At 40.8% G+C, this 15,000-nt stretch overlaps 1 protein-coding gene across 1 annotated transcript in view; it reads right to left on the bottom strand.

Moving 5' to 3' along the window:
- Positions 1–15,000, bottom strand: part of negr1 (neuronal growth regulator 1) — a 113,689-nt gene that overhangs the window by 38,387 nt on the left and 60,302 nt on the right. The window contains exons 4-6 of the mRNA XM_076276563.1: positions 12,925–13,056; positions 2,160–2,280; positions 1–46 (exon numbers count right to left, since the gene is read on the bottom strand). The exon at positions 1–46 is cut by the window's left edge and continues 103 nt beyond it. Coding sequence (XP_076132678.1) covers positions 1–46; positions 2,160–2,280; positions 12,925–13,056 — 299 coding nt within the window. The remainder of the gene's footprint in view (positions 47–2,159; positions 2,281–12,924; positions 13,057–15,000) is intronic.

The raw sequence follows: 15,000 nt of genomic DNA, 5'->3' as shown, positions 1-15,000 counted from the left end.
TCTGGTGCTGAGGTTCTTGATTTCAATCCCCTGGCCTCTGTACAGCCTAAGGCAAGAAACATCAAAGTGAACGAATGAATGATTATTTTATCAGCTGAACGATTGATTTTCTGATTGACTAATACAACCACTGAAATATCAAAAGAGCTGCATGATAACTAGTATCATCAAATAAAGCCAGATGAGTGCAAACACAATGAAGACATGTGGTGCTTTACTTGTATTAAAGACACTAGTGAGTGGAATAGGCCACAACAGGCCGGTTTGACTGGGGCTATTCTAGCCATTATGTCTTTCCAGAGTCCAATTTTTGAGCTAACAGGCCAAGCATTATGCTGACAGTTATAAAAATATGGTTCAGTAAGAGTGAAAGCTGCCAGCGCTTATCCAACGAGCACAGCACTGCCCAGCACATCCCAGCCCAGAGCACTTCCATGCAGACAACAGAGGGTTGGTGAGTGCATTTTAAGCAAGAAATACAGCATATGCAAAACGTGTTCCCATTTGTTCTATGTGATTGCAGTTCATTTTGGATTTGCCTGTTCTTAAAGGACTTAAAGCACACTTTTTACACACAAGAGAATGACTGACAATGCTGAGCACAGACTGATGCATCACAACACTGTCCACTCCTGACACACCCCTAACAGGTGAACCGAGGAAACCATGGAAACCAGGAGCTTTCCAGCACACAGTGCTGAACTGGTGTGATGACCTAGTTAGCTCCACTGCACCGAACACACACCACAGATAAATATGATAATATACTAATATTCAGAATCAGGAACAGTTTTTACTCCACACCACGGGCATTCACTTGATCTTATTGCTGTTTCTCTCCTATACAGTTTTTTTGTGTGCCAATTATTTGAATGTATTGCAATGTTGCACCTCCAATCTTTATAGTCTAGTCTGTACAGAAGTATTCAGGTAAGACTTTCACTGCACTTGACACATTGTACCTATTCTCATAAAACGTGGCCTAGTGTGTCCATTTGCACTTAGCATGCATGCAGCAGAGCCAACGTGGTCTGTGCCCACGAACGCTGCGGGGAATCTAAAATGACTGAATGATACACTCAGTAAGTGTGAGGCAGAGGAATGAATCAACACACGAGTGTCCAGTCCACGCATGCGTTTTCCCAGTGACGACACATACACACACACAGACACAGACACAGACACACACACACTCACACACACACACACACACACACACACACACACTCACACACACACACACACACACACACACACACACACACACACACACACACACACACACACACACACACACACACACATATATACACACACACACACACACACACATACAGTGAATCCATTTAGGAACATCCTCAAAACGTGCAGAGCCAGATCCTAAATTATATAAACTCCAGTATGATGCCAATATGCCTCCTTGGCAATTTGAATAAATTGAACAAACCCTATAATTACAATTAGCACAGTGTGATGCGATGATTCAAATCTCTCACTCCGAGTGGGTAAATTATGGGTAATGCACTAATTTGGTTTTTAAATTCAAGAACCATTACTTGAATCTATGCTGATTAATGTGACCTGGGAGTAGGATGAGGTGGCTGCACAAACATTTCATTAAACCAACCTCATGACGCATATGCATCATGTGAAGCTTTCACCGTATTTGCTTTATCATGTTGTTTGAGAAACTGATCGATCAACACGATAGCTACTCAAACCATGAAAAAAGAAAACAGCTGAAAATGGCTCAAACTACTGTTCAATCTGTATGTATGGTCTTCTACAAGCTCTGATGCTGATTGTTTGTTTCTGCACAGTTTTTCTACTACAGTTCTTGTGAGTGACAGTAGACAAACACACACACACACACACACACATACACACACACACACACACACACACACACACACACACACACACACACACACACACACAGATAACTGTACACTCACATGCACACACACGCACACACACACACACACACACACAGATAACTGCACACTCTCTCACACACACACACACACACACACACACAGATAACTGTACACTCACATGCACACACACGCACACACACACACACACACACAGAGATAACTGCACACTCTCTCACACACACACACACACACACACACACACACACACACACACAGGTTTACCTCTTCTCTCCCTTGTACCACTCAAAGTCTGCAGTGGGGACAGCGGCCGCCTCACAGCGCAGCAGGGCAGGACGACGCAGACCCCCGCTGTTACCCTTCATCTCATGGATGTTGGGGGGAACTGGGGAACACAAACACATGTGTAAGCAGACAGACACACACACACACACACACACACACACACACACACGTTCACACACATTACATATACAATACCCATGTCATACTGACATTTTGTCCGAAATTACCTTTTTCTTTAATTACCTAAAATTGTATGAACCCCACAGACAATAGTGTGCAATGCTTCAACTCAGAAAACATGGAAAACAATGGCTTAAAAAGAGAAAAAAAAGTGCAACCGCCCCACAGGCTACAAAAGCTGAATTACATAGTGCCAAATTGCTTAATGGAAGTTCAAAGGCTGAATGGCGGTGGCAGGTTCTGCGGATAGAATATAAAAGGTCGTTCAAGTTCTCAAGCGCAGTGCAAATCTTTTCCCAATGTCACAAAGACATTTTCGTTCTTTAAACCTTCTAGCCATTCAAATGAAAATGAAAAAAAAAGTTTAAATGAATAGTAGGAGCTGATTTCATCCAGCAGCACACATTAATGTGTTCAAATATGCAGAGTACATTCTGTTAACAAAATCAAAAGAGTTCTCAAAAATGTATGTTACCAAATGATTTTGTCAATGCATGTGCTTGAGTGTGTGTGTGTGTGTGTGTGTGGGTGTGTTTGTGTGTGTATGTGTATGTGAACGTGTGCGTGTACAGTATGTGTGTGAGTGTTTGTGTGTGTATGTGTATGTGTATGTGGACGTGTGCGAGTATGTGTGTGTGAGTGTGAGTGTATGTGTGTGTGTGCGTGTGTGCGTGCGTGTGTGTGTGTTTTGGCTATAATCAGAACAAGCATGGCTATCAGCAGTGCTCGTGTGCATATGTAGCCTACATGACGCACACAGGGCCCTTAGTATGAACAGCTGCATTAGCTTTGCTTATGTGTGCTGCTGGGAAGTGAAAAGCCTATCACTGAGCAATCCCTTACATGTGGCTATTAGCAGTCTCCTACGTATTTCCCACAAGTCATTTGACCTCATCAATTCCAATCAGATTTCACCCTCTTTTGTAAACAACCAATAAAAAAGCCATTCGAATAATTAATAAAGCAATCGTATACCACCGCCACAACTGTTCCCTTAAGTGAACAGATCCACTTAAGACTTTTGTTGTTAAATTACTTGTGATGAATGAATCTAAGTGAAAGTGCATTTATAATCCTGATAACTCTCTTTGAAGGCTCCCTGCAAAGTCTTTGAAAATCTAAGCTCAAAAGTCATTTGGATAGAAGCCTGTAACCTTTATTTCCATTTGAAGCAACCTGCCACAACCTCTATCAAAATGGGAAATGTCTGAATAGAAAAAAAAACACCAAGTCTTGTGTGTTTCATCAAAAATGAAAAGAAGAATGACAACATTTCACCTAACACACTTGATGTAGAGTTGATTAGGTTATTTCTTTTTTCACTTTGATTGAAACAGTTCCATTTGCCTCCATGCGTAAGTTGCCCTTTAGGAGTGTTTAGTCATTTTTATCCTTTAAGTATTGGTCTATTTTAGGTGAAACTCATCTGAAAGTGACATATGACAGCACACACCATTTTCTCTGTGCAGCCAACAGCAAAGCTCCTGGGCATAATCAGTTAAGCATTTAAATTCGCTCTCCAATGGCGTTTCTGTGCATTTCAGCATTTACACTGCTGTAAGTTGATTTCCTGCCGTTATATGATGATTCGTTTGTCCAATTAACAGCCTCGGGCTTCAGTCTCTTGGAGGGCGAAGATGTAAAGATTACAAACAATGCGCTGGGGACATTTCCAGGTCATTCATCACTCGGACATGTGCTGCGTCGTGAGGTATTGGCAGCCCTTGGCAGGTAACCTAATAGCGGACGAGCCGCTGACCATGATGGATCTCCGAAGCCCTATCTCACAGGCTCCATCAAATGAGTATCTCTGGACATCAACGGGATTCTCCTCTCATTATCAACGTGTGGGCCGCTTTGCATTTGAAGCCAGGGAAAAAGAGAAAACAACTAATTACCAGATCAATCACAGGCATTTCCAAACTACTGGCAATAGCCATTTTCAAACTAAATTAAAGTGAGAAACTGAAGGTGATGGATGATCGCAGGTCATTAGGAATGCTCACATCCTGAAGGGGCTACTTGTGAAAGCCGTGTCATTGCAAAAATGGCAACATGGCACTTCATCACAAGCATGTCGCACCTCCACACCATTCAATTACACACAAAATTCACTCAAATCCACAATCTTCAGCTTCTGTTCTAGCCACAGACTCGCTCTGAGTAGCCAATTCTGTTGGCACTAAGGAAGTATCGTTATCGCCACAATAGCCTTAAGCCTGGACAGCAGCAAGACAAGAGCTGACAAGAGTGTGGCGGATGATTCATGGCTTCCGTGTGCCTCTCGTGATCAGAAAAACTACCTCTGCAGTCGCTCGCCTTTCACTGACTAACTGGTGGGTTGGATTTCAGGCCCAAGCACATCCCTCTATCTACTGTTGCTCATCCACTTTTATTTAACCTCCCTTCATTTGATATCATACCATATTGCATTTCAAGTTCTTTACGCCTATTTTCTGACTAAAGGAACATGATGCAGGAAATTAAGATGCTGAAATAAATAACAATCTATCATGTTATAGCATCCATACTAAAACCATAATATGGTCCAGTCAGGCCTAATGAAGGAAAATACACACATCATCAAGCCACTTAAGGCTATGTGGAAATAAGTTACATTACTTAAGGGAAGAAAAACTGCATGAAGCACTACAGTGATTAAGCTAGTTAGTTTACCCAAACCTACTTTCATAATGGGAAATAAGCTACTATGCACTGCCATCCACTGGTAAGAAGGACAAGGAAAGAACATTCTTCAATTAGGGAACAATATGTCTTTTTTTCTCTTCTTGATTCCATTATCATTTTACTAACGGTGGTGTTCGTTAATGGTCCTGGATTAAAGAGGTCCCAAAGCCCCTGAGCACGATAGCAGCTCACCATGCAACCATCACTTACACACACCATAAATACCGGCACCATCCTTTTACAGTAACTTCACCACCACAAACAATTATGCCGCTGTTTGAGAGCCAGGAGGAGCCGAGAAGGCCTACTGTATGTGAGGAGCAACTGAAGTCATAAGTACTGTAATTAATGTATAACTGCATTCACCTGTTTACATTTCTGATTTCTGCTTGAGATTGTGAGCCACACAGTACAATACCAGGTACATCACTGAGGTAAATAATCGTTGCCTAGCCAAACTGAGATAACCTGAGAAATTAGCCATTACTAGATGATGAAATAGGATAAGTAGAACATCTGTGATGATAACTGATGTTTATTTTTATTTAGGTTTTATGACCCTACAGAGATCAAAGCCCAGGTATTTGGCTGGTGACTCTGCTCCCATTGTTTAAGCACTGCATGGATTCTCCATAAAAATGAAGCAATAGCCGGGATAAACTGTCAGCATTCAGAAGTGATTTGAGGGCACTGGCATCCATTTTGGCCACACAAGGTAGGAGATACAGCCTGCTTTTTAAATACCAGGCATGTGTTAGCGTTCACACACTGTACACATGATAACTAGGCATATTCCTGAGCTGTAAAAAAAATTGTATTTTGCCCAAATCTATTGTCCCCTGAATGGATGGGCACACATTCTTTCTTTTCTTTCTTTTTTTTTTTATAAAAAAGATCAATTAATGGCCTACTTCTTCATCCACATTCTAAAATAAGTTTTCCTCACAATTAAGAAATGGACTCATCAGTCCGTGACTTATCAGCTTATAAACAGAGCGACTGCTCCTAATGCTGTCTCACTCTCATTGTCCCCCCTCTGTCAGGCACCAACGGGGCTGCAGCCAAGATTTATTAATTCATTAGGTTTCCCATTTAAATTTTCAAGAATAACATCATGTTCTCTCTCTAATAAACCCAGTTCTTATAAATAAAAGCCATGTTATGTGGGAATAAGGATGGTCTCAAGGCCAACAGAGATTGCAGGGTATGTGGAAAAAAGAAAAGTATTATACTGGATATAGTTGTTAAACAAAGAGCTACAAATGGCAGTGAATACACAAATGAGCACTTAGAAATGTTGTGCTGAAGAATGCCTCCCTCTTCATTGCCTGTTCTGACAAAGAATGATGGCAGCTTTCCTTTCTGCACAGACATTCATAGTCTAAATGTCCTGCAATTACACAGACATTTACTGGACATTAAAGGTCTGCATCCACTACCATTAGCGAGAAATACATTTATGGCTTGTGGCATTTCATATAGCATTAGTGGTTTTATTGTTTAAGGCCCAGGCAGAGTAGGCTAGCCACGATGAACACAATGGTCCTGTGGCTCAGCTGGTTGTGGAATGCCGTAATCACAGTGAGGTCACAGGTTTTAAGAACCAAGCTGACCAAGAACAAGCTGTTGGTCGGATGTTTGATAACATCTGGCTGGTCAATGAGCGTCTATAGTGTAATCAGCTCAGCTAATACCGATGGACCTCCATACACTAGTTTATGGCCGATTCAACATGTTAAAGCGGATACAGAGTCATTGGGAAAAGGGCTGCTCTAATTGGCTGTTTAGCTTACAGTGTAATCATCAGATATTCCCTTAAGGAGATGCAATCCTGATAGTTAGTGCTTTACCTCTGGATGACTGGATCTAACAACACAGTCTCCACTGTTTCTCCTCAGCCTCTTTCTTTCTTCCACTAATAAAAGACCCAGGACTGACAATGCCAGTGTCATTTGCAACTTCATTTAGTCATTTAGGAGACACTGTTGTCCAAAGTGACTTAGATATGTCAACATTTTTACAAGGGATTACATTGTCCCCGGAGCAATTTGGGGTTAAGTGCCTTGCTCAAGGGCACAAAGGTGGAAGCCGGGAATTGAACCAACATTTCAACAGGCTTTTCAGGATACTGCATGCTAGCCCAGCCCTTAAACGACTACACTACCACCGCCCCACAACTTGTTATCAAACATATTCTTGATTAGAAGTAGATATATGACACACTGAGCAGGAGTAGGGTGGAAATTGGAAGCTAGCACTGCTTTGTTTACATTTGATTTAACTGCACTGCATATGCGCCACATATGGCACTAGCAGCGGAATGGGACTGCTGGTGGTTGTTGCATGTGCAGGAGTGCAACTTTTTTTCCGCCCACACAGGCAATGCAAAGCAACCTAACAGGTCTCAACAGACAGTTGCCGTCGTAGCGTGTGCTTTGAAGTCGGCTAAGGGTGATAAAGTATATATCTTGCCTTTAGTGTTACAGCTCAAATTGGATAAAACAAGCTACATGAATAACTTTGAAAAACATGACATTGAAGTAAATGTATTACTCAACATTCCCATTCATGATGTATGGATATGGAATATGGATATGATATATAGGATATGGTTCTCCAAGAATTCAACAGCTGGTGCTATTTTGGGGGCATCTTATTGCTATGTAGTTTACTAACCAATAACTTCAGGACATGACTAGTAAAATTCACCAAGTTTTCATAACGCTGGAGCTTAACAGGACCTGAAATAATAATAAAAAGACATCAAAAACAGCGTTGCTAGAGAGCTCCTGCACGTTTGCTCATGGTCATGAAAAACGGAGACAGTAGCCCGAAAGTAATTTTCAAAAGAAATATAGCAGTGCGTGCTCATGCTGAAGAATATTATGAATTAATTGCATATGGCTGTTCTGGTGAAAATAAGGTCACGCCACAGTATAAAAACACTTTTACACAGTACCATAATGTGTTTTATATTAAGAGGTCTACGCCTCCAGCACTTGTCAGAGCATCACAGCAGCAGGCGCTCTATGGTGGGCTTTGGCCTCACTGCATATTATCTTGGAGGAGTTCCCCTCTAAAGGTGGAAATTATTGTTGGAGGAACTACAGAGCCTGATTCATCACAGCTAAGGAGGTTTCTTAATCAAGTTATACAGACAAGGCTGCAATCTCCACTGCTTAGAACTCACACAACCAAGGTCTCAATGAATGGTGGGGAACCCAGTACTGTTATAATGGGAATGCTGTAGCCTACTGTTAATATGAGGAACACCGTACTGTTATAATGGGAATGCTGTAGCCTACTGTTATGAGGAACACCGTTATAATGGGAATGCTGTAGCCTACTGTTAATATGAGGAAGTACCGTTACAATGGGAATGCTGTATGGGAATGCTGTAGCCTACTGTTAATATGAGGAACCCAGTACCATTATAATGGGAATGCTGTAGCCTACTGTTAATATGAGGAACCTAGTACTGTTAAAATGAGAATGATGTAGCCTACTGTTAATATGAGGAACACAGTACTGTTATATTGGGAATTCTGTAGCCTACTGTTAATATGAGGAACACAGTAATATTCACACTTGTCTTGAAGCTATGAGTGAGTTGCATTGAGATGGTCAACAATAGGTTCATATTGAAATGGAGTCCCCACAGCATTAAGGCACTTAAGTGGGCTGTCTGAACCTGATTAAATGAGAACTGTATTACTTTTCTACCTGTGCTAACTGCACTACATCGCTGTTCCACTCTTAAGACTCTCGTCATTTTATTGTTTGTTTCCATCAGCAGCAAAACTTTGTTGAAATATATGTATCTTGTTCATTCCATAAGACTGCTAAAGCATTACAGTACATAGCTATAGGTCTCACAAAGCTTGAAAGCATTTACTTTCTACCATTATCTCTCTTTTGTCTGCATGACAGTGTAGAAACACAAAGGAGAGACAAGTCAGAAGTGCACATACAGTACAGTCTGTGACCACTTTAAATGAACTAAATTAGAGACTAAGAAGGCTTACTATGCACTAGGAGACTAAGAATACTCCCTATGCACTAGGAGACTAAGAATACTCCCTATGCACTAGGAAACTAAGGATGCTCCCTATGCACTAGGAGACTAAGGATGCTCCCTATGCACTAGGAAACTAAGGATGCTCCCTATGCACTAGGAAACTAAGGATGCTCCCTATGCACTAGGAAACTAAGGATGCTCCCTATGCACTAGGAAACTAAGGATGCTCCCTATGCACTAGGAGACTAAGAATACTCCCTATGCACTAGGAGACTAAGAATACTCCTTATGCACTAGGAAACTAAGGATGCTCCCTATGCACTAGGAGACTAAGGATGCTCCCTATGCACTAGGAAACTGCTCCTGAAGAGAGTGCATGCATGACTCCTGTAAGCACTCTGACTGTCAGTATTCACTGACAATGAACTTGTCCTCAATTTGTGTTTTTGATTATCATAAAAATCAGTGGTAAGAAAATAATGATCGTGGCTCATAATGTGGAATGTTTGGAATGTGAGTAGTCAAAAGTATCCTTGACCTGACCATTCACTCTCTTTGTCAATACCAGATCTCATTAAGCTAAATGGAATGAGTTTTTCTGGAAAAAAAAAAACCTCTGATTGAGGTTTAAAGTTTCTTATTCATTTGTACTTCATCAGATCTATGACTAATGACCACTGACCTGTTTATTAAAATATTGTTGAATTGGCTTCAGTTAAACTTTTATACCTGTCAATTCAAAAGCAGCTTAATCAAAACATGCTACAGCTTAATTTTATTTTCGTTACAGCTTTGCAGATATTTTAATAAGCAGTCTTAATCAGTAATTACCCTAGAGGTCAACTGCATTTACCTAAAAGCGGTAATTATTTTTTTACAGTAAAGAGATTAATTTTGCATGCATTTAATTACACTTCAAATGCCAATGTCAGTCACAAAGACCTCATGCATTAAAGAAAGCATGAGGCCATGACTATAACATTAATTAAACCTACACCAACAGCCACCCTCTCTACACAGAGCTATGGTCTCTGAGCTTACATTTGTTGGCTTTATTTCTAGTAATTTATGTGACAGGCCACCAATATAAATCACATCATTGTGTGATTATCTTAATTTTGACAACTGAACATGTACAATTGTTCGCAAATGTGCTCATTTCAGTAGAGACTTTGTCATGCTCTTTTGGCTCAAATGTACTTTCAAGTGGCATTCTGTAATAAATAGCACATCTAAAGAACATAACTTTTCAAAATGTATCCTTACAGCTACATAGCCGGTATCGTCATGGCACAATTTAAGACAAGAATAAAATGGTATAACCAAGTCCAAAGCTTTATTAAATCTGAGAGTTTAAGGACTCTGAATTTTCTTAATCAAGTTATACAGGCAAGGCTGCAATCTCCACTGCTTAGAACTCAACACAACCAAGGTCTCAGTGAATGGTGGGGAACACCGTACTGTTACAATGGGAATGCTGTAGCCTACTGTTAATATGAGGAACACAGTACTGTTATAATGGGAATGCTGTAGCCTACTGTTAATATGAGGAACACAGTACTGTTATAATGGGAATGCTGTAGCCTACTGTTAATATGAGGAACACAGTACTGTTACAATGGGAATGCTGTAGCCTACTGTTAATATGAGGAACACAGTACTGTTACAATGGGAATGCTGTAGCCTACTGTTAATATGAGGAACACAGTACTGTTATAATGGGAATGCTGTAGCCTACTGTTAATATGAGGAACACCGTACTGTTACAATGGGAATGCTGTAGCCTACTGTTAATATGAGGAACACAGTACTGTTACAATGGGAATGCTGTAGCCTACTGTTAATATGAGGAACCCAGTACTGTTTTAATGGGAATGCTGTAGCCTACTGTTAATATGAGGAACACAGTAATTCTCGTGTGTGTGTGTGTGTGTGTGTGTGTGGATGCGCGTGTGTGTATGTATGTGTGTGTGTATGTGTTTAACGGGGAGTTAAAACACTGTGCTCAGACTGTTCCAATTTGCTTGTTTTTCAAGTGGAATAATAGCGTGTTTCAGTGTTTGCTCTTTGGCAGGCTCTTTCAGAAGTGAGGATATCAAGGTCTGACGCTCAGAGGCGTAGCGCGATAAGATAACTGCCCCTCTGCCCATTTGTCTGTCTTCAGAATGCGAGGACAGATGGCTTTTTATTGGCTGCATCAAAATGCAATAAGCTGGATGAAGATGGACATTAACCACGTTAATTTCATGAAAGGGGTCATTCAACAGCCTTGACAACATTAACAGGAGGTTGGGGAGGGAGTTGTCTATGTGCATGTGTGTGTGTGTTTGTGTGTGTGTATGTGTGTGTATGTGTGTGTGTGTGTGTGGGGGGGGGTGTTAGAGGACATCTTCACACAAACAAAGACGTCTTGTTTTAACATACTCCCCACCAAAAAAATTAAAAGTAAAAAAATAAATCATCTGTGGTGTTTGCACTATGATGTCATGGGTGAAGGATGCAAACCCTTTTCATATCTGAGCCTTTAACACAGCTGGCGTCATCAGCTAAAATGAATTCCATCATTACAAAAGGAATATGCCGACAGATCACACTCGTCCACGGTAAGGATAAGTGAATACTGATCACAGTAGGATAGGGGACAGCGGAAACAGCCATAATGGCCCCCTTCACTTCACTCTTCACTTTACTTCTCTTCTCTTTCCTCCTCCTCCTCCTCCTCCTCCTCCTACTCAAAAGATGAAGCTGAGATTGATGAGCTCTTTCTCTGTAGTGTGATTCAGCATATGGTATCAACACAGACAAAGAGATTGATGACCTCTGGTGCATCGGCTGGAAGGAAAGACTTTAAACAGGGGGCGGAAAAAAGAGAAGGGAGAAGAAAAATACATGTGTGTGTGTGTGTGTGTGTGTGTGTGTGTGTGTGTGTGTGTGTGTGTGTGTGTGTGTGTGTGTGTGTGTGTGTGTGTGTGTGTGTGTGTGTGTGTGTGTGTGTGTGTGGCCGCTCTCCACTCAGAGGAGGCACATTTCCATGTGACCGTGATGAGTAAAGCCGACATAATTCATTAATGCAGGACTCGCTCATTACTGTCTTTTCACACTTCTCAAAGACTCATTACCTCCATAATGGAGGAGGCCTTCGAACACTGAGATTGGTCCAGACCCAAAATTAATCATCTCTGGCCAGACAAAAAGGGAATTCTCTCATTAAATATTAAGAAAAGTTCCAACTATGAATTTTAGTCAAGACGGAAGATCTGGGAGGAAAAAACGCTAAAGAGAAGAAGAAGAAGAAGAAGAAGAAGAGGAGGCTCTGAGTGAGCACCCAAAGATAGGAGAGGGAGGGAGCCAGGGAGCCAATCAGGGGGCTGTGCTGTGTTGTACTGCTATGCTAATAATAATAATAATAATAATAATAATAATAATAATAATAATACATTGTTTTTTATATAGCGCCTTTCTAGGAACTCAAGGTTGTGCTAAACACACAAACACAGAAAAGTTTCAACCATGAGTTTTGGTCAGATTGAAATGTGGGAGAATAATACTGTACTGCGCTGCCACCAAACAGCTTCACCACGGTCAGAGCCGGAATGAACTTACCAAGCGAGCACACACACACACACACACATACACATACACACACATACACACACACACACACACACACACACACACACACACACACACACACACACACACACACACACACACACACTATGACTTACCAAACCTTGCCAAACCCAACACACACAGAAACACACTGCAACACTGACTTAACAAACTTCCACAAACACACAAACACAACACAGACGGACAGCAGTCATAGCACAAACAATCAATGTGACAGACACTTACAGTTGACGGTGACTCTCACGGTCTTGGTGTCCGGTGAGGAGACGTCGTTCCCTGCGCCGCACTCATAGTCTCCCGCTTGATCTCGAGTTATTCCTGTGATGTTCAAATACTCCCCGCTCTCCTGCTTCTTGGCTGTGCAACACAAAATAACGCATGAATACATATTACTTGAAAATTCAATGATTGTGCATGTATGTACATATATACTGTAGATCTAACTAGAAGAAACACACCAGTTTTTGAAACCTCCATATAGGCATTTAATGAGCCACATGAAATGCAGAATGACTGTAATGTAATGTTTGAAATACTAGCATGTCTTCTGCTGTGATTGAAGTGCTCTATCACAGTCTCTGGGTACAGTACATGCTGGTCCTCAGCAGGATTTAGAGAAGAAACAAGACATACAACAAGGGGCTCAGAGAAACAAAACAAACAAGCCTAACAAAAAACAAAGGGTAGAAAACAGAACAGGTGCAAGACATCTCTTGAAACCAGGCAGAAGTCAAAATGAATTTACAGTACGTGTACTCAGTGACATCACAGGAAGAGCCAGTCTGGAATAGAAGGTGCTGAACTGTACGTGTTGACTAGACGCTGTGCTCTACTGATGAGAATGAGTCATTGTCTTTTTCACCAAAGCTCTTCTGCTTTCTGCACTGCATTAGCTGTTCTGTATTTAAAGCATCCCTTCATGCTCTATAAAGTATATAGGACACATTTCATTTTTCCCCATCTTCCGGCCTCTTGATATTAAAAGACAACAGCTATAGAAATGCATGGATGGCTCTGCCACTCATTATATCTTACAGCAGCCACCCATAGCCTGTGATTAGATAGCAGCCAAGCATGTGATAATCTATAGCCAATCTTTTCCCACCCACACCAGGCTCATCTCACACTCACACTGCTATAAGGAGGAGACGAGATGTGTGAGAGACTGATATATATATATATATATATATATATAATATATATATATATATATATATATATATAATATATATATATATATATATATATATATATATATATAGGCAATAGCAGCCAGTGTGTTCTCTTTTTTACTGCCAGGCCAGTCTAGAAGTCTGTAGGCTTAAGCATCTTTTTGTGTTTTGCTGACTTCAGAAACGGTTGAGTCTTTGGATGAATTTCTGAGGGGTTTTGTTCTGTTTACAACATGAGCATTCTTGAACGAATGTTTGTTTGATTGGTCATTTAATTTACTTCAGATTTATTCAGCTGAATTTCACGAGTGTTTTTATTTCCCAATTTCACAGTGTGTTGTATCTTACTTGGACAGCACTGTTTCTGCTATGCACATAGTGTAATGCCAAAACTTAAAGCAATATGACATATTTTATAACCAAAAGAAAAAAAAAACATGTGGGAGAAGATTTCAAGATCAGACCTAGCAATAGTTCATCTAAAAAATGAATCTGCTTTGGACCTAAAACATGTCTGTCTAGCAGTCCTCTCAATTCTTTAACACGTATTCTTTAAAACAGGATAACACGGATGTTTGAGTTGCACTTACAGAGCATAGAACAGGCCGAGACACAAAACATAGAACAGGCCGAGACACAGAACATAGAACAAAGAATTGGGAAAGAGACCAGAGAGTAGCTTTCAGACAGAACTCTCATCTAACCTTGTAAACCTTAGTTACGTCAACAATAGTCAAAGGATGAGAACACTCAAACATCTATTTAACAATGTAGCCTTGATAATTTGAGGTTTCTCAATATTTAATTTCAAAAGTGTCATTTTGTTACGGCAAGCCCACTGGGACATAAAGTACCAGTGAACCCCTTTTCATCTATTTCTTAGTGAGAGGGCAATTTCCAGAACTGGAAATCAGGGTAGACTAAAGGAGCTGGATGCTGACTTCAGGAAGAAGAAGAAAAAAAAGGACGGATGCTTCTCCAGTTCCGGCCCTACTGTGAGCTGAAGTCTTTTAAAGCGAGCAGGGAGCTTTTCTTTCACAGTGTTTCTTTTTTAAACCGCCAGTCAGCAGGGGTGGTAGCCCCACCACAGAAGATAAAAAGTGCCTGAATAAACCCATAAGGAAGACAG

This window comes from Alosa pseudoharengus, unplaced genomic scaffold, assembly GCF_046254945.1.
Source record: "Alosa pseudoharengus isolate Yale_2024_CS ecotype anadromous, Long Island Sound unplaced genomic scaffold, YU_APseudo_1.1 YU_APseudo_1.1_scf_11, whole genome shotgun sequence".
Taxonomy (NCBI): domain Eukaryota; kingdom Metazoa; phylum Chordata; class Actinopteri; order Clupeiformes; family Clupeidae; genus Alosa; species Alosa pseudoharengus.
The sequence above is the reverse complement of the archived record's forward strand: the minus strand, read 5'-3'. Positions and strand labels throughout refer to the sequence as shown.